This window comes from Elephas maximus, chromosome 16 (genome assembly GCF_024166365.1).
Source record: "Elephas maximus indicus isolate mEleMax1 chromosome 16, mEleMax1 primary haplotype, whole genome shotgun sequence".
NCBI lineage: Eukaryota > Metazoa > Chordata > Mammalia > Proboscidea > Elephantidae > Elephas > Elephas maximus.
Window position 1 is genome coordinate 69,940,884 of NC_064834.1, and position 26,561 is coordinate 69,967,444.

General features: G+C 49.8%; 1 protein-coding gene across 2 annotated transcripts in view; it reads left to right on the forward strand.

Annotated features, from left to right (window-relative positions):
• Nucleotides 1–26,561, forward strand: part of GRK5 (G protein-coupled receptor kinase 5) — a 237,159-nt gene that overhangs the window by 106,204 nt on the left and 104,394 nt on the right. For both annotated transcript variants that reach the window (XM_049855869.1, XM_049855868.1), the window contains exon 2: nt 8,923–9,018. In XM_049855869.1, coding sequence (XP_049711826.1) covers nt 8,923–9,018 — 96 coding nt within the window. The remainder of the gene's footprint in view (nt 1–8,922; nt 9,019–26,561) is intronic.

The window sequence follows — 26,561 nt, forward strand, 5'->3', positions numbered from 1 at the left end:
AAAATCCTTGACTCAAGTCAGGCAGTCAGGTAGGGGGCTGGAGTGGGTTAAGAACCCCCAGTCTCCAAAATCACTGTACTTTGAAGCTAGGTGGAACTTTTTGAGTTAACTTTAAGAACAACAACTTCTTAAAGGTGTTGTTGTTCGGTGCTGTCAAGTCGATTTTCGACTGATAGTGACCCCATGTGACAGAGTAGAGCCGTCCCATAGGTTTCTTAGGCTGTAACTTTTACGGAGAGGCACCCTGGTGGTGCAGTTAAGCACTTGGCTGCTAACCGAAAGATCTGCGGTTTGAGCCTACCAGCTGCTACTCTGGAGGAGAACGTGGCAATCTGCTCCTGTAAAGATTTGCAGCCTTGGAAACCCTTTGGGGCAGTTCTACTCTGTTCTATAGGGTCGCTATGAGTTGGAATCAACTAGATGGCAGAGGGTTTGATTTTTTGATTTAATCTTTATGGGAGCAGATCACCAAGTCTTTCTCTCGAGGAGCTGCTGGGTGGGTTCGAACTGCCAACCTTTGTGTTAACATATGAGTGCTTAACTGTTGTACCACCAGGGCTCTTCTAAAAATTTTTTTTAGAAAGGCAGGGCAGAAATAACACATTAAAGAGAGGAATTGCAGGAGAGAGTGGCTTCTTCGCCCTATTTCCCAGGCATTGCTCAGGGACTTTCTCTTCTTTTAGGGTTGTGGTTTGCCTGTGTGTTGGACTCACCTGGGGGATTTGTTAAAATGGGATTGCTGGCCACACCCCACGTTTCTGACTTGGTAGATTTGGGATGGGGTCCAAGAATTTGCATTCCTAACAAGTTCCATAGATGCTACTGCTGCTCGTCAGGAACCCCAGATTTAAGGGCAAGAAGGAAGGTCTTTGCAACACGTACATAGAGGCTTCCTCGGTTTCCCCCAAAGGAACCTTCTCAGATCAATTACACATTTGTCCTAGGGAGGAAGTAAACAGTGGGAACACTTGTGTCCTAGGTCAGGTTGTGACACAAACTGCCTGGGTGATTTGGGGCTAGGTTTTTGCCTTTCTGGACCTCTGTTTCCCTATCTGTAAGATGCGTACAGTAATAGGACCTACCTCAAAGGATTAATGAGAGCATTAAATGAGAAGATGTATTAACCATACAAATTACTCCCTGACCCTGCGGGTACAAGAAATGCCACTTTTCTTCAGTTTCCAAATCAAGTATACAGTAAGATTGATGAGAAGTCCAGGGTCAGTTGTTTTGCAAAAATCTATGCCACCACTCCAAAAGGTGGTGTAAGAAGCCACTGGGTTCAAGGAGGTCCCTGGGTGGTGCAAATGGTTTGTGCTCATCTATTAACCTAAAAGTTGGCAGTTTGAACCCACCGGATGGTGCTGTGGAATAAAGGCCTGTCGATCTGCTTCTGTAAAAGTTACAGCCAACCCTATGGAGCTCAGTTCTACTCTGTCACGTATGGAGTCACTATGAGTTGGAATTTACTTGATGGCTGTGGGTTTGGCTTTGGTTTAGGGTTCAAGGAGTCTAGTAAATTAGGCCTCAGACTATCAAGGTACCCAATATTGTCCTTTTCAGGGTCCTTTGGGGGATAGGACTCTGCTGGCAGCCCCAATCCACTATGTCAGGCTGGTTGTGAGTCTGTGGGAGGCTGGAGGCTGCTCTCCACTCAGACCCCCTCATCACTGGCCCCCACACCACCCCGCATCAGGATCAAGCTGCCACAGGGGCAATGTCTCCTGGAGCTCAGCCCCCTTTCACCCTCATCTCCCCCTCATCTTCTGCCCACAAAGCACAAACACCTTTCTTGGAAGCAGTGAGAGTAACAAGAATGACAGCTAGCCAGTTTATTCCCCTGTAATGACAGCCCATTCTCCAGTGGCAGTTCTTTTGGGGGTGATCCTTGTATTCTCCCCTGGGGCGTCCCCAGGAGCAAAAGGAATGCCAGGTAATTTCTCGACCCTGTGCTTGGCCTATGCTTAAGATATGGCAGCGATGTTGTTATGACTTGGATTTCCCCACTCCTGACTCCATTCCCTGCTAGGACATGGCCTCCTGCCCGAGGGCCCCCACCCTTCTCTGCTGGTCATGTTCCCTCCTCCTGCCCCGGCCACCCCCTTATCGTACTTTCCCAGTCCAGCAGGGAGGGCGCCTGGCTGAGGCCATGGTTGGCAGGCGAGGTGGACCCCGGGGACTGGGGAAAGCAGAAGTGAGCTGGGTGGGATCTGATAAGCAGTTTCCTTCCTGTAGGCCACCCCCTCCTAAGGGCCAGCTGGAGGCTGAGGCCATGCATGGGGGTTCACTTGCATTTTCGTGTTGCCCACTTTCTCCAGGTTTTGCTTTGGTGTCACACACACACACCCTCAAGGTGAAGGGCTGGCCACCTTGGTCCTTCGGTGCCCTTCCCCAGAGCCATGAGAGGGCAAAATTAAGCCGAGGCCCCTCAGCCAACATCTTGGCCTCTTTCTGCCCTCTGACTGGAGCCCCACTTCTGGTCTGAACCGCTGTTGCTGCCATCCCCGCTCCCTGGCTGGGGCCACCCCTCTTCTATGCCCTGCCTGCCTGGCCACACCCCAGCTGTCTTGCTTGTCTTTGCTCCTTGTGCGTGGGCTGAGCACTATGTCCGCGGAGGCGGGGACCAGGTCCTCTTCACTAACTGCGGAAGGTGAAATCTAGCTGCAGCGAATTGGTTGATAAAGCAAATGAGCATAAGTCTGCTCTCAAGGGGAAATGCCTACAAATGTGGGGGAGGAGGAAGTGGGGACGTAAGTGCTTCTGTTTTGGTGTGGGGTTCATTCATTGGCCCTGTTAATTCCCCTCCCTGAGCCTCAGGTCTCTCATCTGTAAAATGGGGCTAAAAAACGACAACCAAACCCATTGCCCTCCAGTAGATTCTTACTCATGGCAACCCCACATGTTACAGAGTAGAACTACTTCATAGGGTTTTCTTGGCTATAATCTTTATGGAAGGAGATCGCCAGGCCTTTATTTCAAGGTGTCACTGGGTGAGTTCGAACTGCCAACTTTTAGTTTAGTAGTGAGCACAAACCATTTGTGCCACCCAGGGACCTGGAATGGGGCTAAGACCACCTTAATGAAGACTGAGTATACCACACCTGGTTTTCAGGGCTAAGCCCAGAGGGCTAGGGCCTGTTGCCATTTATTCCTTCAGTCATTCATTCGAAAATTTGCAATGAACCAGGCATTGTGTTAGTTGTTGAGATACAGCTGGCCGCCCTGGCCTACCCTCTAGAAGGCCAGATGGGGAGGGTCGGCCTCTCAGTTGGCACTGGAGGGGCTTCCCACAGGAGCTGGCACGGGAGCCAGGCTTGAAGATTGAGCTTGGGGGCAGGGGCAGAGGATGGAAAGACCATCCCTGGAGAGAGAACCCTGTCTGTGGGGTCACGGGGGAAGGAAAAGAACAATACCAGTTGCACTTAGGGGCTAGAGCGTCCACCAGGTGGCTGGGAGGTAAAGCATTTTCCTCTATTCAGCAAGTACTGTTTGAGCATCTCCCGTGGTTTGGGGAGAGTCACAGGGAGCAAAGAAGCCCAGCTGCCTCCCATAGTGGAGCTGGTCTCAGAGCTGGGGAGACTGTGACGGGAAGTCCACAGGCAAATGGGACTATTTCAGGTCATGATAGAGCAGTGGGCCAGTGCTGGGCATGGAGCAGTCGCTTAACACCCTGAGATTGAATGGGCCATTGAAAATGTGCTGAGAAGGGATATGTGAATCTAGTATGCTGTGTGAGTTGGAACAGACTGATCCACCCATCAGTGGTCCCCAACCACTGTTTAATGGCAAGCGGAGAAAGTAGAGAAGGACCTTCTTCAGTGACCGAAGTCACAGTAGGCCCCTGCAGGAGAGTGGGGTTTGGGCTGAGACTTGCAGCGTGGATGAGAGGCATTGAGAAAAGCAGGGAGAGGATGGTCTGGCAGAGGGACTGTGCAAAGGCCCTGAGGGCAATGACTGTGAGGGAAATAAAGCCTGGAAAGAAGATGACCAGGCAGTGGTGAAGGCCTGGAACCTGGCTGAGGAGGATTGGTGGAGCCTTTGGTTGGTGGGCAGGCCTGGACCCTGGATAGGAGGCAGGAGTACCTACCCAGGGCAGCTGGGGCCATGGGGCCAGGACACAGGGAGTTTTCTGCAACAGTGTGGCCAGGCTCTCAGGATACTGAGAAACAATCAAGTCACACAGAAATAATAAACAGTATCAACACTTCAGTCATCAAATATGCCATTTAACAACCCAACAGCACACTGAGAGCCAAGTATTTGTCTGGAAGCAGTGATTTCTCTGAGACGGGTTGTTTGTTGTTAAGACAGGAAGCCTTGCCCAGCCCTCCGGAGCCCTAGAGGAGCTGGATTTATTGATGGGATATTCAGAGGAACTGGGGGCCACATGTGGGTGGGGAGGCCACTCAGGGACCCTGGGGCCATTTGTAGGGGGACACCCTACTGAGAGTATCCGTCTGCCCTGTTCTGGAAGCCAGGAAAGTAAAGAGTAGTAGGAATGCAGCCCCAGGTGGGGCCAGGAGGCCTGTGCCCTGTGCCTGGGCAGCCTCCAGGTGGCTGTGTGGTTCCCTCCTTCCTAACTCCAGCTTCCTACCTAACCCCAACTTCAATGACACCTCCTCCAGGTGGCCTTTACCTGACTGGCCCCCACCTCCATCACCACCTCAGTCATCTCATGACTAACAAGCTTCCCAGCCCTGCACTTCTCTTGCATGTTGGTCAAAACTGCCATTAAATATATCAAGATGTCTCAGCACCATCAGCATCCTGAACTGGGTAATTCTCTCTGGGGGGTGTGTGTGTGTGGTGGGGGGATGACTGTTCTGTGTGTTGTAGGATGTTTAGCAGCACCCCTTGCCTCAACCCATGAGATGCCAGTAACACCTCTCCACACAGTTGCCACAACCAAAAATGTCTCCAAACATTGCCAAATGTCCCCTGGGGCCAAATTCCCAGGCATTGAGAACCCCTGACATAAGCATTGGATATCTGTCTCTTCTGCTGGATTGGAAGCCCAGGAGGGTAGAGACCATGCCCACCCTGTAATCGCTGCGACCCCCAACCCTGCTTAGTGATTCACGTTTAGTGGATGCTCAGCTCATGTTGATTGAACGAATTTAAATGAATCTGTGTTAACTTTTTAAATTAATAAATTAATCTAGAAAAAGGTTTTTTTTTTTTTTTTTTTTTTTGCGTGTGTGTGTGTGTGTGTAAAACAGACCCCTGGTTTCCATAGACACCTGGGGACCCTTTTTTTTTTTTTTAATTTTTATTGTGCTTTAAGTGAAAGTTTACAAATCAAGTTAGTCTCTCATACAAAAGTTTATATACACCTTGCTATATACTCCTAGTTGCTCTCTCCCTAATGAGACAGCACACTCCTTCTCTCCACCCTGTATTCAGCCAGCTTCTGTCCCCCTCTGCCTTCTCATCTCCCCTCCAGACAGGAGCTGCCCACATAGTCTCATGTGCCTACCGAGCCAAGAAGCTCCCTCTTTACCAGTATTGTCTTCTATCTCATAGTCCAGTCCAATCGCTGTCTGAAGAGTTGGCTTTGGGAATGGTTCCTGTCTTGGGCTAACAGAAGGTCTGGGGACCATGACCTCTGGGGCCCTTCTAGTCTCAGTCAGACCATTAATTCTGAGAATTTGAGGTCTGTATCCCACTGCTCTCCTGCTCCCTCAGGGGTTCTCTGTTGTGTTCCCTGTCAGGGCACTCATCAGTTATAGCTGGGTGCCATCTAGTTCTTCCGGTCTCAGGCTGATGTAGTCTCTGGTTTATGTGGCCCTTTCTGTCTTTTGGGTTCATAATTACTTTGTATCTTTGGTGTTCTTTATTCTCCTTTGCTCCAGGTGGGCTGAGACCAATCGATGCATCTTAGATGGCTGCTTGCTAACATTTAAGACCCCAGACGCCACTCTCCAAAGTGGGTTGCAAAATGTTTTCTTAACAGATTTTATTATGCCAGTTGACCTGGATGTCCCCTGAAACCATGGTCTGGGGAGCCTTTTAAGAAGAGACTGTGATTCACTGAGTTCCTGGTGCAGCCTGGGAATTTGTATCATCAAGAGTGTGTTATGTTATCCAGCCAGGTCCAGGAATTGTCAGTGGGGGGGTAGGGGGGTGGGAAGTGGGAAGAGAAGACGGCTCAGAGTTCTTCGAAGGCCCTGCTAGGCTGTGCAGGTTCCTTGACCCGTGGGGGTGCCTTGACCTGGCGGAGCTAAAGTCTTAGGCTGACTTCTCAAGAGGGCAGCCCTTCTCTCGGGGTTGCACATACAAATCCCTATGGAGGCCGGTGGGTCACATGAATGAGGGCCCTAGCTAGGTGAGGATGGGGCCCATCTGGAGGCCACATGTCCTGTCCCAGGCAGCTGTTACCCAGCTCTGGCCGATTCTTGCCATATGGGACGCCTGGGTATGTGAGAGAAGTTAGAAATTTGAATTTGTGTGTGAAATCTAACGTTTAAATGTTGGCATCTGGTTCAGCGAACAAGGAAACAAGTCATGTGTGGGTCAAACAAAATGACTGCAGGCCTTCGGTCTAATTCAGCATCTTTTCTTGGAGCTTAGTGGGCCGGGTCTGAGCTACATCCCCGCTCCTGCTCCTGTTACAGAGTGCTGGTATCACTTTGGAGGCCCGACATCAGCATTCTCTTGGATCTTCTGAGAATTTCCCTGGCTCTCAACACATCCCAATGAGAGCTTTACAGACAGAATGGGAGGGTGAGAGTCTAGGGTCTAGACTCCGCCCAGTTCGCAGTCTTGGCTCTGCCACTTAGGAGCTAAACGGCCTTAGGTGACTTGCTTTCCTGTCCTATGCCTCAGTTTACTCATTTCTTGAATGGGAATAGAGTGCACATTGCAGGAGAGGGCTTGCGAGGGGCTTGTCCCAGGGCAGGGTGTGGTTTGTGGTATAGGGGTGATGTGTGTGATATGTGCGGTATGTGGTGTGGTACTGATGTGTGTGGTGTGTTGTGGTGTGCGTGTAGGGTGTGGTGTGTGTGGTGTGTAGTGTGTAATGTGTGTGTGTATGATGTAGTTTGTGTGACGTGTATTGTGATATGTCTGTCTGTGGTATGTGGTGTGTGTGTGATACATTGTGATGTATATGTGGTATGGTGTGTGTATGTGGTATGTGGTATGTGTGTGATATGTTGTGGTGTGTATGTGTGTGATACGTGCTGTGTATGTGATATGTTTTGATGTGTGTGTGGTGTGGTGTGTGTGTGGTATGTGGTGTGTGTGTGTGATGTGATGTGTGTAGTGTTTGGGATGTGTCTATGTGTGTTGGCTCTGGCTGGAGGAAGAGCAGGTGTGGAGTAGGCAGGCCCCTGGCTGGTGAGTTATACAGCCTCCAATGTCTGTTTTTTCATGTATGACATGGGCCCAGGGGTTTCTTCCTCTAAGAGTCATTCTGAGCATTAAACAAGATACTGTTCAAATAGTGCCTGGTCATGGTAGGTGCCCAGTGCACATTATTACCATCCCTTGGAGTCTGAGGCCTTTGCCATCTGTAGAGATGTGAGAGGAGGGAACTGGGGCTGGTTTGTTGGGGTTAGAGACAGGACAAGTGGAGAACAAAGAAGTAGACCCAAATGCCCTGCTCCTCCCTCATTAGCTCCCTTTTCTACCTCCTGGTCCCCAGGTTTGGGTCCTGGTCCCATCATCAGAAGATGGCATCATGGTCCTGAAGGAGCCCTGGCCACCTGGCACAGAGGTGTTTCCAGGTCCAAGGCCAAAAGCTGGTGACACCCCAGTGACACTCTAGACTTAGAGTTGGCATCCCATGACTGCACACCTGTGTGATCTGACGTCTGTCCAACGTTGCCTGGACAACAGGTGGCGGGGAGAGTAAGATGCCTGGTATGTGCATCTCTCAGCCCCGCATGTTCCTTACACTTACTTGAGGGAGAGTATGAGGCAGGACGGGACCCGTAGGAATCCTTCCAGCCTTTAGAAACAGACCTTCAAAAACCCTTGGGTTTGTGAGGACAGAGAAGAAGAGGATGACCAAGACAAGTGGAAATTGAAGCCCTTGTCCCCTGACAGGAAACAACAGGACAAAATGTGAGAGGAGGCGGTGAAGGGTTCCACAGCCCAGTAGCTTGTTGATTTGCTGCACAAGATTTCCCGAGCCTGAAGGGAATACCTTAGTTTTCTAGCGCTGCTGTAACAGAAATACCCAGGGGGTGGCTTTAAAGAACAGAAATTTATTTTCTTATAGGTCTGGAGGTTAGAAGTCCACATCAGGGTCTCAGCTGTGTCGAATCCTTCCTTGTTGGTAGCGTTCCTTGGTTCCTTGGCTTGTAGATGATCCTCACACGCATCTGTCTTTTTCCCTTATGTGTGTGTCTGTGTCCATTCTGCTCTTTATAACTCAGAAGTGGTTAGGTTTAGAATTCACGCTACACCAGTATGACCTTAACTGATTGATTGCGTTACGTTGCGTTATGGAAGGTGATTACATCGCATTGCATTGCATTATGGAAGGCAATTACCTTACATTGCATCCACAGGTGTAGGGGTAAGGGTTCTAACACATATTTTGGGGGAATACAATTCAATCCGTAACAGAAAATATTAAACAGTAGAAGTCCTGGCCCCTGCCATTGGAGGCTTCTAGTTTAGTCTGGGAGACCAGAAACCAGGCACCAATAGGGCCTGAACATCAGTGGTGAGGAAGAACATCATGGATGTTGGTGTGGGTGTGGTAAAAGTGGACAGAGGGACTCACCTGCTGCCTCTGGGAGGGACCCCAGGCTTGACGAAGCCCTGGGAGGGAGAGTGTGTATGTGTGTGACATAGGGGTTGAGGGTGTGTCACTGGGCCTCCCTGCCATCTAGCTGGTAGATGGGGTCACTGGAATGGGACGCAGACTCCACAGCCTTGAACAACACCAATATCTTTCCCCCATCTCTGCAGGGGGCGGAGGAAAGCGCAAAGGGAAAAGCAAGAAGTGGAAGGAAATCCTGAAGTTCCCGCACCTCAGCCAGTGTGAAGATCTCCGAAGGACCGTAGGTAAGTCCCTGCCCCAGGAGGCAGTGGGGAGGGAATGAGAGGGGAGTAAGGAGCCTGGTAACAGCCAAACCATCTGTACAATGAGTCAAAATCAAATCAATACGGTAAAGAGGTTCCAGGTGGGAACTCCATGATGTCTAATTGACACAAAGATAAGACCAACATTCATTAAACGTTTGGTGTGTGCCTGGCAGAATTATTTCTTTGCAATAATCCTTTGAGACAGGTCCTGTTATTACCTCCACCTTTCAAATGGGGAAACTGAGGTGCAGAGAGGTTCTGTGACTTATCTGAAGTCACACAACTTATGGGTTTGTGATGGAGTTGGCCAGGCCCAACCCACAGAAGCTTCCCACATTTCCTTCTTGGAGCTTAAATTCTTCCCTGAGAAGTAGCTCTAGGCTCTGGGAGCTGAGCAGTGTACTGAGCGTTTGATGGTTCCTCTTGCTGAGGATGTCGATAGTCACCGAGGGACCGCCAATCTCAGGGGCATGGCCAAGTCCTCTCTGTCCAGCACTCACACAGCCAGGCATCACCAACACAGAGTGGGTTCATCTCTTGAGGGAAATGGCACAGCCCAACACCCAAGTGGCTCTGTCCCTAGCCCCACTCAGAACCCATGTTAGTGGTGAGGAGGCCAGGGTGACTGGGCAGGTGGCTGTGGCTGTGAAGAGAGGATGTGACCATCCTTTGTCACTGACCTGCTAAACATGTGCTATTATAATCAGACCTGTTGAGGACTGGGTACAGGATGCTCTGTTACCCAGAACTCCTCAGGCCCAGCTGTTCTTGGGACTTCTGCCCAGGGCTTTGGGAGAACTGCCCCATGCCTGCTGTGGAACGTGGAGCCACTCCTGTGGCCTGGCCTCCCCCAGTTTCCCAGGCCAGGTGGGCCCCTATGCCACTCAGCCGACCCTGCAGATGCCTTGTCTACATTGTGATGGTGGACGACAACTGTTGGCTCTCTGGGAGAGGAGGTGCCTGCTGAATTGGTGTTTGTGAAATGAAAGGAAGCTGCCTGCCCTGCCCCCTCATGAAGGCAGATATGAGCAGATAAAGAATGATAGGGTGCTAAAATGTGGGGACAATGTCCTCCAGATCCATCTTCTACCCTAAGACTCTCTGAGGCAGTTGGAAGTCCCTATGATGTTCTCGGGGCCCAGAGTGGAGCTGGCCTAGGGGATCCAGGCCTCTGGGTCCAGACAAACTAGTCCCACCCTTTTTGTGCCCTGTGACAAGTTACTGAATGTTACTGACCCTCCTCTTCCTCAGTTGTAAGACAGCAAACCTCCATCCTAGGCTGGTTAAGAGGATTAGATGAGACGGTGTACGTAAAGGGCTTAGTTGGAGCCCTCCTCAGTAGCCTGAGGCCCACTCCCCTCAGCACTCAGAAGTTTCTTTCTGGGATTCCCCAACAGCCCCTGCCTTGCTTGGTCCCTCCTGTGTTGGGAGCTTGGGTGTCTGTGCTTGCCCTCAATGATCATCTTTTTCTCTGAGACACATCAGGGCAGGGTGAGAGAGAAGAGGGACTGTTTTTCCTGGGGCTGAGAGAGGGGATATGAGAAAGAGCCCCTCTGGTGTCTGCCCACTACTCCCTGGGGCCATTTTGTTTTTCATGCTAATTTTGGCATGGATTGACTAGAGCCTTTCTCTATTTTCTCAGCAACAGTTAATGTTGTCAGACTTTGCAGGCTGGACGTCTTGCTGTTTCTTTAACTTGAATTTCCCCGATTACTGGTGGGTTGAGCATCTCTCACGTATTTATTAACCAAATTTTGGACAGTTTATTAAACTAGTTAAGCATAAATATTAATGAACACTGCATTTATTAAGATAATATACAAACTATGTAGAAAAGCAGTGCATAGGAAGAAAAGTCTGGTTGGGTATTTTAGGATAATTTAGGAGTTAGAAGGTGGAGGCAGAGCAATCAGTTAGGAGATGGTTGTCGTAGTCCAGACATGATCTTATGGGGCACTGGCCTGGGGGGTAATTGCAGGAATAGGCAAAAAGGGCTTCTTGGGAGGAGTGTGATGAAGAACTGATGAGATTCATTGAATGTGAGGGTTGAGTATTTTTTTTTTTTAACTTTTATTGAGCTTCAAGTGAATGTTTACAAATCAAGTCAAACTGTCACATATAAGTTTATATACACCTTACTCCGTACTCCCACTTGCTCTCCCCATAATGAGTCAGCCCTTCCAGTCTCTCCTTTCGTGACAATTTTGCCAGCTTCCAACTCTCTCTATCCTCCCATCCCCCCTCCAGACAGGACATGCCAACACAGTCTCAAGTGTCCACCTGATACAAATAGCTCACTCTTCATCAGCATCTCTCTCCTACCCACTGTCCAGTCCCTTCCATGTCTGATGAGTTGTCTTCGGGAATGGTTCCTGTCCTGTGCCAACAGAAGGTTTGGGGACCATGACCGCCGGGATTCCTCTAGTCTCAGTCAGACCATTAAGTATGATCTTTTTGTGAGGATCTGGGATCTGCATCCCACTGATCTCCTGCTCCCTCAGGGGTTCTCTGTTGTGCTCCCTGTCATCAGTTGTGGCCGGGCACCAACTAGTTCTTCTGGTCTCAGGATGATGTAAGTCTCTCTGGTTCATGTGGCCCTTTCTGTCTCTTGGGCTCACAGTTATCGTGTGACCTTGGTGTTCTTCATTCTCCTTTGATCCAGGTGGGTTGAGACCAACTGATGCATCTTAGATAGCCGCTTGTTAGCATTTAAGACCCCAGACGCCACATTTCAAAGTGGGATGCAGAATGTTTTCATAATAGAATTATTTTGCCAGTTGACTTAGAAGTCCCCTTAAACCGTGGTCCCCAAACCCCCACCCTTGCTCCGTTGACCTTTGAAGCATTCATTTTATCCCGGAAACTTCTTTGCTTTTGGTCCAGTCCAGTTGAGCTGACCTTCCATGTGTTGAGTATTGTCCTTCCCTTCAGACGGTTGAGTATTAATCAGGATAAATTAGGTTATACCATGAACTGCCAGAAGAATGAAACCTGTCTTGGAGGAAGTACAGCCAGAATGCTCCTTAGAAGGGAGGATGGTGAGACTTCATCTCGCTTACTCTGGACATGTCATCAAGAGGGTAAAGTAGAGGATCGGTGAAAAAGAATGAGACCCTCAACGAGATGGATTGACACCATGGCTGCAGCAGTGGGCTCAGACATAGCAATGATTGTGAGGGTAGTGCAGGACCTGGCAACGTTCCGTACTGTTATTTGTAAGGTTGCCAAGAGCTGGAGGGAGTTGATGGCAGCTATCAACAATAACAACAAATTAGATTATGTTGCGATAACAACACCAAAATCTCAGAGGCTTTATATTACAAAGAATTTATTTTATTTCTTGCTTATTCAAGGTCTATTGTAGACAGCTCTCCAGAGACCACAGTCTACGATGGCAATGACTCAGGCTGGTGGGGCTCAGAGGTCCTGTAGCTATACCACCTGGAAGACTTGGCCTCCTTATTCACCAGGACAGGACAGGACAGGAGAGCACCAGCAACTAAATGCTCTGTAGTGAAGTGACATGTGCACTTCCACTCACTCCTATTGGCCAGAAGAGTCACACGGCCCCACCTACCAACAAGGGGTGAGGAAGTGTCGAGAAGGAGAGGAGAGCCAGAGGCTAGTGAGAACTAGTCGTCTCTGCTAACTCAATGAGTGTGGTCTCAGAGTTTTGAGGTTTGGCGATGGGGGCAATGGTGGGGCCACCCAAATGCCTAATCAGGCATGAGAAACCAGCACAGGGTTAGGGTTCACATGGGAGGATGGTGGTGAGATTTTGGTGTTTGAAATGGCCCAGGGTCCCTGAGGGGAGGATGTGATTAGAACCGCAGGTCTGGAAAAAATCAAGGACTTACAATAGGCTGGGGGACTGACCCTTCCTCTGGTGAGCGTTACATTTTGAGGGGTAAACATGGGTGAGAGGAGACAGTAAGGATTGTGGGGCGTGAGGAATACAGAGATCAGATTAAAAGAGTCATGAGAAGCACTGAAAGGGAGGTAGGAGGGGAAATAGACCTGAGACTCAGCAATCACAGGAGGAGAGAGAAGGAGGGGGACCAAAAGCGTCACTTGTCAGAAGAAAGGTGGGGAAGGCTTGGGCTGGAGAAGGCCACTGGTGACCTTACCTAGCTCAGCCCTGGAGGCTTTGGGCAAGTATGGATCTGTTTGTCCGGGGAGCGAATAGGGTAAGCCAGATCGCAGAATGATCAGGAGTGAGTCAGCAGAAGGAATAGAGGCAGCGGATGCAGATTGCTCTTTAGAGAACCTGTGAAAACTGGAAATCGGGAAAGGAAAATGGGGTGTAGACAGAAGGGGGAGCTGAGGAGGGAAGGGTGGTTCAGGTACTTCTCACTGGGAGTACTGTGCACTAGGAGTACTGAGCACTGGAAATACTGAGCACTGGGGGTACTGAGGAAACAGTGGTGGCATAGTGGTTAAGAGCTACGTCTGATAACCAAAAGGTTGGTAGTTCAAATCCACCAGGCGCTCCTTGGAAACTCTATGGGGCAGTTCTACTCTGTCCCATAGGGTCACTACGAGTCAGAATCAACTTGACGGCAGTGGGTTTGGTTTGTGTTTTTTGGGGGTTACTGAGCACTGGGAGTAATGAGCACATTTGTCAGCATAAGGAGGGTATGAGGGAAGATGTGCGAGAAAAAAGGAGCAATCAGTTAAGGGAATAAGGCACTGGGTGGGGGCCTTCTGAAATGTAAGGAATTTCTAGGCCTTCACTGTATATAAGACTCTGAGCACCCTTCCCTCCATTTCCTCTTCACAGATTCTAATACTTGGAGGTGAACTAGCCCTGCCAAGTGCCCCTCCTGCCCATCCCTCCAATCAGTATCCTCTGATGTCCCTCACTCCAGTGCTGCTCCTTATGGGGATTTGGGGGAATGCCCCAGAAGCACCACAAATGTCACTTGCCTTCCAGTCTGCCTGGCCCCTCTGTGTGCTTCATGCTTGGGGTACCCAGGAGCCCAGGATTTGCCTCAGTTTTTCTCAGTCCTTGGTCTTACCCCAGGCCTGGCCCCACTCCTGTCCCTCTAAGTCCATAAATGGTTCCTTAGCAGGGATCGCTCCCCTGAGGGGTGAAAAAAGTGTGTGCTAGCGTGTGAAAACACATTCCTCTGTTCTCCTGGAGGTCACTGAAAAGACTGTGATCCTGAGGGTAGCGTGAAGAGAGGCCCAGGACAACAGGAAGGCCAGCCCGAGCCGACCTTAAAAATTTTGTGACATGTGCTTCCTGTACCCAAATTTAATCTTAGCCAGTGATTTAACCTTAAAGTGGCAGAATTTTAGACTTAGAAGTTACCTTAAAAAGTACCTCCTTTACCCGTCCCCGCCCTGCGCCCATTCCTTGCTCTGTAGATGAGGAAGCTCAGCACAGTTACAAGACTCCCTAAAGGAGGAAGCCACACTGGGGACTTCTGGCCCAGTCCAATTCCTCCCAAGGCTACAGTCTGAGTAATTAGCACCATCGTCATTGATTTTCATGGAACCCTAACATACCTCAACTGGAAGTATCTTGTCCAACCGCACATTTCAAAAAGTGAGAGCAGACTTGAAAAGGGGGAATGACTTGCCTGGGACCAGTCTTGTCCCCTCATCCTGAGCTATATCTGACCATGCCCTGCCGTCATAAAAAATTAGTTGCCTTCAAGGGGATTCCGACTCATGGCGACCCCGTGTGTGTCAAAGTAGAAATGTGCTCCACAGGGTTTTCAGTGGCTGATTCTTTGGAACTAGATTTCCAGGCCTTTCTTCCAAGGCACCTCTGGTTAACCTCTTGTTAACCATTTGTACCACCCAGGGACTCCCCCGGCATCATATCATAGTCACTCATAAACATTTTAGGTGTCAGCCCCAGCCAGTACTCAAAGCAGAAGCATTCAAGGAGGTAGATGTTTCTACCTGTTCCCCCCCACCTTTTCTTTAATTTTATTTATTTTGTTGTTATTGTTGAGAATATACACATCAGAACATACACCGGTACACTACTTGTACCATTTAGTGACATTGATTACATTTCTTGAGTTGTGCAGCCATTCTCACCTTCCTTTTTTGAGTTGTTCCTCCCCCACTAACATAAATTCACTACCCCCTAAGGTTCCTATCAAATCTTTCAAGTTGCTGTTGTTACTTTGATCCCATATAGATAGTTCTTAAAATGCCCAGTTTGCATGTATTTTATAAGTAAGCATTGTATGTTCACTTGCTTATTCAACAAATGTTCACTGGGTATTTACTGTGTGCCACACACTGGGGAAACACCAGTAAATAAGACAAACCTGGTTCCTGTTCTCACAGAATTCATTCATGGCTGAGCTGAGGAGACAGACTGGTAGGTGAACCAATAAAGAAATGTGTGATTACAAAGTGAGAATGGTCCAAGATGAGGAACGGGTCACTGAGCTGGAGAACAGTGATGAGGGTCCCCACCTATCAGGAGCAGCCTCCTAGAGGAAATGGTATTATGCTGAGTTCCCAGGGACATCTCTTTATATAAGCTCCCTAAGGTCATAGGCCTGTCCTCTCCATCTTGATGTCTCCAATGATAGCATAGTGAGCGGATGGTCTGGATGGATGGTTGGATGGATGGTTGGACGGATGGATGGATGGACGGATGGGCGGGTGGGCGGACGGATAGGTGGGCGGACGGATGGATGGATAAGTGGATGATTGGATGGATGGATGGACGGACGGACAGTTGTTAGCTTCCTCCCTAGCATGGAATCCAGAACTGTGATTGGCAGCAGTGAGTACTATGGCAGAGATTCCTTGCTGCATGTACCAGTCTCCAGTGTGAGCCCTAGAACTGGGGCTGCTTTTAGACTGTACTGGCAGAGGGCAGAGTGACAGTGAGAGGAATACAGGCTTCTCTAATGTCGGCTTGTTGTGACATCAGATAACTGCATTCTTAGTTGATAAACTAATTGTTCACATAAGATTATTAGAGGGCCTAAATCAGAGAAGTTCTCAGCATGTCCAAAACTTGTTAAGCTGGAATGTCATTGTGAAGATAAAAGATTGTTGGGGTCTGCAAGTGTTTCTCAGTGACGCAGAAAGTTCTGTTGAGTAAAAGTGTGGCATTTGTATTTATTTAGCACAGGCTCATTGCATACTTATTCTTTCATTAAAAAAAAAAGTATGAGGGGGCTTGAGTGAAAGAGTTGATTATTCCACTGTTTGGCAATATTTCTGTAGGAACTGTCCAAAAGCTATATAATAAATCAAGGCGCTCTCCCCAGCCCCCGCGAGACTGACATTTACGAGGAGACTGTTCGCAGAAAGTAACTGCTGCTTCTGGTGTGCCACGGCTGTGCCCTGTGCCCTCATGGACTAGGGAGATTGAGTTTGCCTGGGGGAGAGTCTCTTGCCAAAGCCTTAACTCTTTCCAGGAGTAAAAGCTCTGAGTTGTGGGGGATTCTTAGAGGAAAATGTAGAATCTTAACATAAAACCCCCCACAAAACTGCAATAATTATAAAGACTTCCTAAAACTAGCGTGTTGTTGTCAGATGCTGTCAGGCCTGCCGCTGACTCATGGTGACCCCAGGCACAACGATCCACAGGGTTTTCATTGGGTGGTTTCCGAAGCAGATGGGCAAGGTCTTTCGTCTGGAAGCTCCCCTGAAACCTGTTCAGCATCACAGCAACGCACAAGCCTCCACGGACAGATGGGTGGTGGCTGCGTGTGAAACGCACTGGCCGGGAATTGAACCCAGGTCTCTCACATGGAATGTAAGGATTCTACCCCCGAGCTACCAATGCCTTCATTAAACTAGCACAGTACCTGTTTATTCACTCGGCTTTGCTCATGTTCTTTTAACAAGAGAAATCAATCCACAAGTATTTACTGAACCCCTGCCGTGTGCTGTGCACTAGAGCTGTGCCACTGGCTGCCATAGAGAAGCTGCACAATTGTTGTGTGACCAGCATTGTGTCAGCGGCCACTGTCATTGGCCTCACATTCAGATGGTGGCATCTCTGCTTCCAGTTGTGTGACATGGAACAAGTTGCTTAATTTTCCTGGGTCGTAGTTTGTCTATCAAATGGAAATACTGACACCAGCCTTGTCGACCGGTTGGGAGGGCAGCAGAGTGCCTAACACATGCCATTTGCCATAACCATTGTCATCATCACCATCATCACAGTGGTAGTGGTTTGAGGGCAGAGGAAGAGGACACTTTGAGGGGGCTTCAGAGTTTCCCAAAGAAGCTGAATGGGGTACAAATGATGAATGGGGCCAGCTGTTTCTATGCTGGCATGAAATCTGTCCAAATGCCCCAGGGATCCAGCCTTGGAGTCATCTGAATCTAACCCTTCCTTGAGGACCTGCTTCCAGCCTCCTCCTCCTGGAGGCCCACCGTGATTCCTTCAGCCCCCAGCCTCCCTTCCTCTCCCAGCCCTCAGCATGCCCGGGGAGCTGTTGCATCACACTCTGGCCTGGTAGATTTGTTCGGAGAGGATCAAACCCTTCCATATATATGTACGTTCCAGAAGGTTACATCCCAGAGTCCTAACAGTGATTATCCCTGGGGAGGGCATGGAGGTCAGAGGGGTGTCACCTTTACCTGGAAGGTAATTTTTTAAAAGGAGAATAAATTGGCCTGTTATTTGTGTAATTAAAAATTAAATGAGCGAAGGCTGTATTTGCTGCCTAATTCCACATTGGGACAGTAGGAGTGGTGGTGTTACTGCTCCCTCCCCAAGTTGATTTTGTGCCGCCAGTGATTCTGTGGGCTCCAAGAGGAAGGTCTTAGTCTCATATGTTTTTGTGGCCCCCACAGGGCTGTGGCCGAAAGGCTTCTGCCTCATTCCTCTGGGATGCTGCCAGCAGGAGCTGCCCTGCAGCTTTCAGCAGGTCAGGCCTCTGGGCCTTCCATCTGGCGAGGGTTTGGAGGGAAACCCAAGAGTGGTATCAGCTCAGTCTGACCCTGAGCACCATCCCTGGAGTCTCCAACCTCCTCGGCTGCCCAGCTCCGCTCTCTGAACCAGCCAAAAACCAGTTGCTGTTGAGCTGACTCGGACACACGGCAACCCCATGAGTGTCAGAGTAGAACTGTACTCCATAGGGTTTTCAATGGCTGATTTTTTTAGAAGTAGATTGCCAGGCCTTTCTTCTGAGGCACCTTTGAGTGGAAATCAAACCTCCAACCTTTCAGTTAGCAGCCGAGCATGTTAACCATTTGTACCACCAAGGGACTCTGCAGTGGCTTCTTAATTCAGCCGAGGGAGTCTCCTGCCTGGATACAGTAGGTGCCTACCGAGTATTTCCTTTTTCCTCTCCCCCTGTGGAATGGGAATGGGGCAGCTTGGGTCCTCCCCTGGAGATGGGGACAGGGTTGGGGCCGTGCTGCAAACGGCCTCCCTTTCTCCTTGCCCCACTCAAGGGCTGCTGCTCCCCTGGCATTGCCAGGTATGTGACCGGGTCTGGAAAAGAATCTGGGCTCCTAACATGGACCCCACCCCACCTGAGGGCCCTCGTGACCCAGTCCCCCAGGCCTACAGGCTGGCACCTGGGCACTTGATTTCATCGTCAGGGAAACCAAGTCTATCTGCTGACGTCACTCCTGTCCTTGGAGTGATAAGGGCACATCACATGTGTCGTTCTGACACTTAGCATGCACTGATAAGGCACAGCATCTGCATGCCCTTGGAGGGCAAGATAAATTTAGACGTGGCAGATTTAGAGCATCAGGTGACCTGTTTGCAGCTGTAGCTCTCAGGAGGGAGAGAATGGCCTGGCTTGTCTGCCCACTGTTTCCCTGCACCCAGACGGGCAGCAGGTTGAAGGCAGGGGGCCAGGTCTTGGTGCCTGGAATGTGCTGGGTGCGTGGGAGATGCTCAGTGGTACCAGTCAATGGGTCTCTTGTTTAGAGAGTCTTAGAATGGAGAACTGACAGGGATGTTACAGGTGATCTCGGATTTTCAAAGGCCTCTCCGCAGGGTGGGCATGTAATCCAGAGTAGGCTTCAATCCCATTGTTCTTCTTTGACCTTTTATATCCGGGGCTTCTGTATGAGATTGTATTTCAGGGCCAAAACCAAATTTGAAATCCAGTGCTATAGGCCAGGCCTCCCGTTAACCAGATGAGTAAACCGAGTTGCAGGGAGAGAATTGACTTACCAGCCTCCATGACCTAACTCCAAGGCAGGCCTTTCCCTATCTTGTCTCGTGGACTGTGGAGCTGAAGTTAGAGGGGCTAGAAGGAGCCTTTCCTGCCTCCTGACCTGGCTCTGAGTTAACCCCTGCAGGGCCAGGCTAACCACTTCCCCAGTGGGCCGGAGGAATGTCTGCGGGAGGGGTCACTGCTTTCCAAGCCACGCCGCATGACACATTCTCGCTCTCTCTTTTAATATTGTTGTTTAAGTCATAGTGGAGCCCTGGTGGCGCAATGATTAAGAGCACAGCTGCTAACCAAAAGGTCAGCAGTTCGAATTCACCAGCTGCTCCTTGGAAAACCCTGTGGGGCAGTTCTACTGTCTCCTCTAGGGTCACTATGGGTCGTAATCGACTCGATGGCATTGAGTTTGGTTTTTTGGTTTATGACTTATTTCCTGTGGGCAAACTCTTCCTTTAAGCTATCTTGAAGATAAGGGCTCGCCCATATTGTTGTTGATAGTTACCGTCGAGTAGACTGACTCACGGTGACCTTCTATATAACAGAACTAAATGCTGCCTGGTCCTGCGTCATCTCTGTGATCTCTGATATGTCTGAGGCCGTTGTTGTGGCTAATGTGTCAATTTATCCCACTGAGGGTTTCGCTCATTTTCACTGACCCTTTAGCAACCATGATGGCCTTTTCTAGTGACTGGTCTTTCCTGATGACGTGCCCTATGTAAGCGAGTCAAAGTCTCACCATCCTTGCTTCTAAGGAACATTCTGGTTGTATTTCTTCTAAGACTGATTTGTTTGTTCCTTTGGCAGTCCGTGGTATATTCAATATATTCTTTTTTCCCCTGGATTTGCCGTTACCATTAATGGTCATATGAACATTTTTGTACTTATTCATGACATTTTGATCAATAGCTCAAAAGTGAGAAAGCCCACACTATTTAAAAAAAAAAAACAAACAAAACTTTTTTTGTTAAATTACCATCCTTTATTATGTGGTTTAATACTGCAATTAATGTCTTCAGTGATAATGAACATCTTAAAAATTGGCTCTAATGGGTTAGAAATGTTCACAATAAAATATCACAATAAAATACTTTGAATACCCAATTACACAAATAGGGTATATCCTTTTTTTTTTTTTTAAACATATCACATGGTCCTTTTGAAAGCCAGGTAGTCTTTCATTAAACCTGAGCAGTGGGCACAGTCCCTCTTTGCTTCCTCCTGCTTCCTCTGGATGTGCCCTGTGTCCAGCTTTGCACTCACCTCTGCAGCTGCCGTTAGCCTGAAATGAGTAGGTGATGAACACAACAAACACTGCTTGGTGAGCGCCTGCTCTGTTCTCCTTGGCCAACCCCGACTTGCCGCAGCAGGCAGAAGGGCTTTTCTGTTCACTTTAAGGCCGTCCCTGAAAACAGGGAAAAACAAGCTGGTTTATGCAGCAACGGGGACCTCAAACCAACACAAGAGGCCCGCAGCAGCCTGAACATGACAGTGTTCTCCCTATAAAGAGACGCTGGGACAACATTTTAATGGGCTCTGCCCAGACTCTATTTACAGAGTCTATTTCACGGCCTCCGTCCATCCAGCAAGACCTTGGCAGTGAGGCTGGCAAAGCTGCTGCGCCTCTCTTCCTCAGGACATAGTGCCTGCTGCAACGTATCAGATGCCCCTTGTTTGAGTCCCCCAGAGCTAGCACCTGAGAGAGAGAGACAGAGACGGAGACAGAGAGAGAGAGGGAGACAGAGAGAGACACAGTGACAGAGAGAGTGAGCGAGGACAAAAATGTGGGTGGAAGGGTAATTGGGGCCAACATGAACTTTTTGAATTAAAACAAAACAAAACAAAAACAAAAAACAAACTTACCTCAAAAGAGCTCCCAGGGGCTCATTCTTTGACTGCCAGCTATGGTAGGGACTCCACTTTTCTCTCCCCTTCCAGGCCCACAGCTGACCTCAAAGGGAGGCAAGGGAGAGCTGGCCTGAGGGGGGTCCTGCCAGCAAGCCATTGCAGCAGCCCCTCTCACTGTCAGAGCCCCCCTGCCTGTGCAGAGGTGGGTGAGGGGTGATGCTGCCCCAGGCTTTAATGAAGCCCAGCTGGGGGCAGAGCACGACACTGAGAACAGCTTTGCCAAAAGGTTTCATCACCAGGCTTGGGTGTCAACAACCCCGGGTGTGCCCGGCAGCTGTGGGCACCGTCCTTGTGCGTCAGGCAGGTCCACTGGGACAGAACTATTGAGTTGCTAAACCAGTTTCAGTCAAGTTGGGGTGGAGACAACAAGGAAGAACATGAACTCTTGAGTCGGACGAGCCAGGGCTTGTGGCAGGCTCTTGTCCTTACTCACTGTGACTTTGGGCAAGTGACTGAACTTCCCTGAACCTCAGTTTCCTTCTTTGCACAGTGGGAATGGGGGTGTTTCAAGGATGAAGTGAGGAAAGTAGAAGGAGGGTCTGCGCTGGACCTGGCCCACAGGGAGCGCTCAGTATGTGGTGGCTGCTTTCCCTTCATCATCACTGTCGTCATCACCATCTTCAACAGGCCCATTCAGTTCAGAGCTTGTTTTTTGATTCCCCCGTGGTGCCAGATCCTGCTAGTTTCAAGTTCATCTGCTCATTCATTCATCCATTCATTGGTTAAGCTGTTACCTGGTGCCAGGGGTCCCTGGCGCTGCCAGGTGGTGAGGATCTGGGTTTCAGAAATGGCTCTTGGCACCATGGGCTTGGCCACGTTTATTTCCTTTCTGTGTTCTGAATGGAACCTTCTTCCCTTAACCCTACTCCCACCCCTCAAATCCCACCCCTCGCACTCTCAGCGGAATTGGAGGTTCTGAATGGCTTCTTCCACCTCCTTAAAGGCCATCTCATCCATCCCTCTGCCTCCAGGCAGGAGAGGCCTCACCACCGCAGACACGTTGAGTGATAACAAATCTAGCCCATGAAACTCTATTCGGCTTTCACTATGGGCAAGACCCCAGGAAGGTCCAGAGCGGGGTGTGAGGCCAGCTCTGTCCCTTAGGAAGCCACCCTTCTAGTTGGGTAACATGACGTTGGGTAACAGCCATGTGAAAGGTGTCAACTGTTGCAGGTGACAAGTATGAAATGTCTATCATCAGTACCAGGTGTCCAGAGGTGGGGCAGGGTAGGGAAACAGAGATATTTATGTGGGACAGGAAGGTACCATTTGAGTAGATGAGAGAAAGAGAAGACTCTTGGGGTTGAGCATCATACAACTAACAAGCCTTTCCCTGGCACGTCTGTGGGTCAGGCGCCATGCTATGTATAAGCTTTACAGGCAGACGCTCACTGAGTCATTACTATGGGTGAAGTGCCATTTCCCCACTCTCAATTTATGGATGAGGGTGTGGAGACTAAGAGAGGTTAAGTAAGTTGCTCAAAGTTACAGAGCTCAGGGAGAAGCAGTCTGGATTCAAACCTGGGCCTGTCCGGGTCCAAGGCTATGCTGGTTGTGGATTTCCATCATACTGACCACGGTCTCCCCACAGAGATGGGACAACTTGGGTTGTTTTTGGAAGGTGACATGTGCTCTGCTTTGCTGGGCTTTATGTAGAGAAGTCACAAGGGAGAAAGTCAAAGAGAGGCTTGGTCTTTGGCCTTCAGGTAGTAGGGACCCATTGAGTGTTCATCTCAAATAGCCACTCCAATCAGCCTCAGGGTGAGAGTAGAGAGCAAAGGGAGGCCATGGACAGCAGGCTGAGCTTCCAGGATGAAGTGAGATGCATTCATTCTTCCCCAGGTGTGTGTTATTTGTGTGAGAAATGGGGCAATGTTTCTCAAGCACTCAGCCCAGGACCTAGAATGTACCATAAATTGCCTCTGATGCCGATGATGCATGGCTCAAATAATGCCAGAGGAGGCAGGATCTGCCCCCACTTGCGGCACCAGGCCCGGAGCAGATTTCTTTTTGTGACGTTGGGTCACCGGGTGGCTTTTAGCACCACCGGTCGGAAGTCACAGAGCCAGCAGCTGCTCCCGCAGCCCACCGGTCCTTTCCTCACACTTTCAGGGATGGCTTCTTGCTACCCTGCTGTCTGTCCTCTCTCCCTCCTCCCCTCGCTGGGGCCTTTCGGAAGGCGGCAGATGGGCGTGAATATCATGCTTGCTGTGCAGGGCGGGGCTCTGGCTGGGACGGACTGTCTTAGAGCCATGAGGTTCGGCACATCCTGGGTAGGGCTTATGTGGTGAGAAGTTCTCATGGACCCAAGCTAACGAGGGTCAGGGTGTGTGGGCACAGGGTGCAGAAGGAGCTCCCTATTCCTGACCATCCCCCAGCTTCCTCTTCTTGAGGGTGTTGCCACGCTCTGCCCCATTTGTGTTTAATGTGAAAGGAGTATTTCTCAGCCTTACTGATGCTGCTGCCTTAACTTCTGACCCATTCCCAACCTGCACCTCCTCCTGGATTCCCTTTTCCGACAGTGGCTTTACCCACCTACCCAGGTAGAAACCTCAGCACTACCTGTCCAATTGGTTGGACCCACACCTCTCTGTCCCACTGCCTTGATACTCATCACCTGCTTGAGCTGGTGCAGCAGCCTCTGCACTGGTCCTCTTGTTTCTGGCTGATCTTTGTTTCCTTTCTGCCCATCCAGTCCAACCTCATTGCTGTTCTTATCACTCAGAAGTGTCTTGACTTTTCTGAAGACATCAAATTCAGAATCCTTGCAGATGCAGATATGAACGTCCTGTCCGCTGCCCTAGGGGGCAGAGTCCAAACCACATAGCCCCAAGGCAGGGCATCTTCCCCAGCTTGGCCTCAGCCCATCACAAAAGGTTGGTCTCTCTGACTTTGTCCCTGTGAAGCCACCTACTACAGCCCTAGTCCCTGGAAGGCCTCAGGTGTCCCATGCCCTTGGGAAAATCTCCACCTGCATGGAAGTTCACAGCATGGCCTTTCAAGTCACAGCAGGCATGGAATTCTTGCTCTTCTACTTACTTAGGAGCTGTGGGCAATTTGCTTAATCTCTCTGAGCTGCCAAAACAGAACAGAACATTGATAATGGTAATGATAGTTATCACTGACCAAGTTTTTATTATGTGCCGGACACTGTGCCCGGGACTTTACATGACCTCTTTATAGCCACCTCAGGACTCTAAGAGGGAGGTACTATTTTTATATTCAATTTGTAAATAAGGAAATAGGGATTTGTGGCGTTTCAGTCTCTTGTCCAAGGTCACACGCAGATTCAGCTCCTGTCTATATGCTGGTCCTCTACCGCAGAGATGGGGACACATCACCCACTTTTCAGGGCAGCTGGGAGGTTTCACAGAGACGGTACCCTGGAAAGCCCTGCCCAGCCTGGGGCATGGAGCCATGCGCAGCACACAGAGGTTTTCTTCCTGCTTCTCAGCCTTTGCTTGGGCTGGGGGCTCTGTGCTGCTCTCCATCCGCTGAGTCCTGCCTCCAGTGTCAGCAGACCCCTGCCCAACGTGAGAACTCAACCCTCAGCTCAGACCTTGGAGCATGCCGTGTGTGCTGGCACTGGACCCTCATCACTGGGAAACAGGATGGGGGCTTTGGTGTCTGTCTGTTTTCTTAGGGGGTGCCTGGTACCTTGTCCACCTTGGTATGCTTGAGACCTCACCCAGAACCTGGACCTCTAAAGAAGCTGAGAAAGTGTGTACAAACACAGCCAGTGAGTAAGGGAACCATAGGGGGTGGGGGGAGAATGAGTGATCCCATGGCATGGTTGGAGCTGGACCAAGAAGAGGTCCTCCCCCGGGTCTTGAGAAGATGTGATGTCTTAGTGGTCCAGGACTGCCGTAACAAATTACCACAGACTGGCTGGCTTATAAAAAGAGAATTTTATTGTCTCACAGCTCTGGAGGCTAGAAGTCCAGACTGAGTGTTGGTTGGGCCACCCTCGCTCCGAAGTCTCTAGGGGAAAATCCTTTCTCCTCTTTCCCAGCTTTTGGTAGCCCCAGGCATTCCTTGGCCTGTGGTTGCATCTTCACATGGTGTCCTTCACATGGCGCCCCTGTCTCTGTTTCTCCTCGTTTATAAGGACAGCACTCAGATGCGATCAGGACCCACCCTACTCCAGTATGACCTCATGTTAACTGAGAGCATCTTTAAAGACCCTATTTCCAAACAAGGTCACATTCACAGGTACCAGGGGTTAGGACTTCAACATATCATTTGGGGGGACACAATTCAATCCATAACATGGGGTTACTCAAACAGAAAGATGCCTTCCATTTCCACGGAATTGGCTGGGGAGCTACCATCCTGGTGAGGGCCAGAGCATACCTGGCTGAGAACTTGGCTAGGTGGCCATTGGAACGTGTCCTAGAGGGGAATTAGGCACCACAAGTTATAGCACTGAAGACAGGTCAGCTAAGTTTGCTGCTTTTCTTTTCCACTCCCTGGTAAAGACATACAATGACTGAGGATCCACGGTGAGGCAACACAGTGACATTGTCCTAAAAAGGAAATGGCTTGATGGAGAGGTATAAATAGGATACTGGGGGAGTAGCCAAATGACAAGGCCACTCTGCCCACCCCGTCGGCCACCACAGAAGGGCTGCTCTTGAAGTTCTGGCCACCAGCAGGAGACAGATTTTTTTAAGATGTTGGCAAGAGATGAGAGTTGAGCAATCTCCTGTCATCCTCTGCGTGCCTCCCTCAGCCCACCCTGGTCATAATAAAAGGACGTGGAGAAAATGAGCTCTAGGTGGAAAGGCTAAACACTGTCCACTTGCTCCATTCAGAGGAGAGCTCATGGCTCTGGAGAGGCCTTGGCTCTGGCCCAGAGGGAGAAGAGGAAGGAGGAGGGAGGGTAAAGGTCCAGTGTGGGAAGGAGGCAGGCAAGGAGCTAATGGGGTTGGGTTTAGCAGTAGGCCAGGCCTCATCCTGATTGAGCTTACATGTTACAGAAATGCTGGAAGGGAGAACAACAAGACAAAGTGGCTTTGGGAGGTGGGTGGTGGTGATGCTACGTGAGACTCAGTTTCTAGTGCCTTTAAAGCTGGGTCTGGGTTCAGCTCTTTGCTCTTCTACTTACCTGCTGGATGGCTGTGAGCAAGTCCTTCACCTTCAGGAGGCAGTTCCTACCTGCACCACCAAGTCACTAATACCTCCCCAGAGCCTCTCCTGAGGATCAACTAGACCACATGTGGGAAGCTCCATGGACACAGATACGGAATACTTCTTGCTAGGACTCCATATGTTCCTAGTGAGCCTGCCTCTTCACAGCCCTGGAGGCAGCTCTTCCTGGGATCATTGGGCAGCAGCCAAGTGCTTTTCTGCTTAGGCCCGAGTGGTGAAGCCTGGCTCTGCATCCAGGGTTGATTCAGCTTCCTCCTCTTCCTCCCCCTTTGAATTCTCAGGATTCCTACGATCCTCCCAACCTACACCTGCCTGGAGTGGTTGTTCATAAACTGCCCA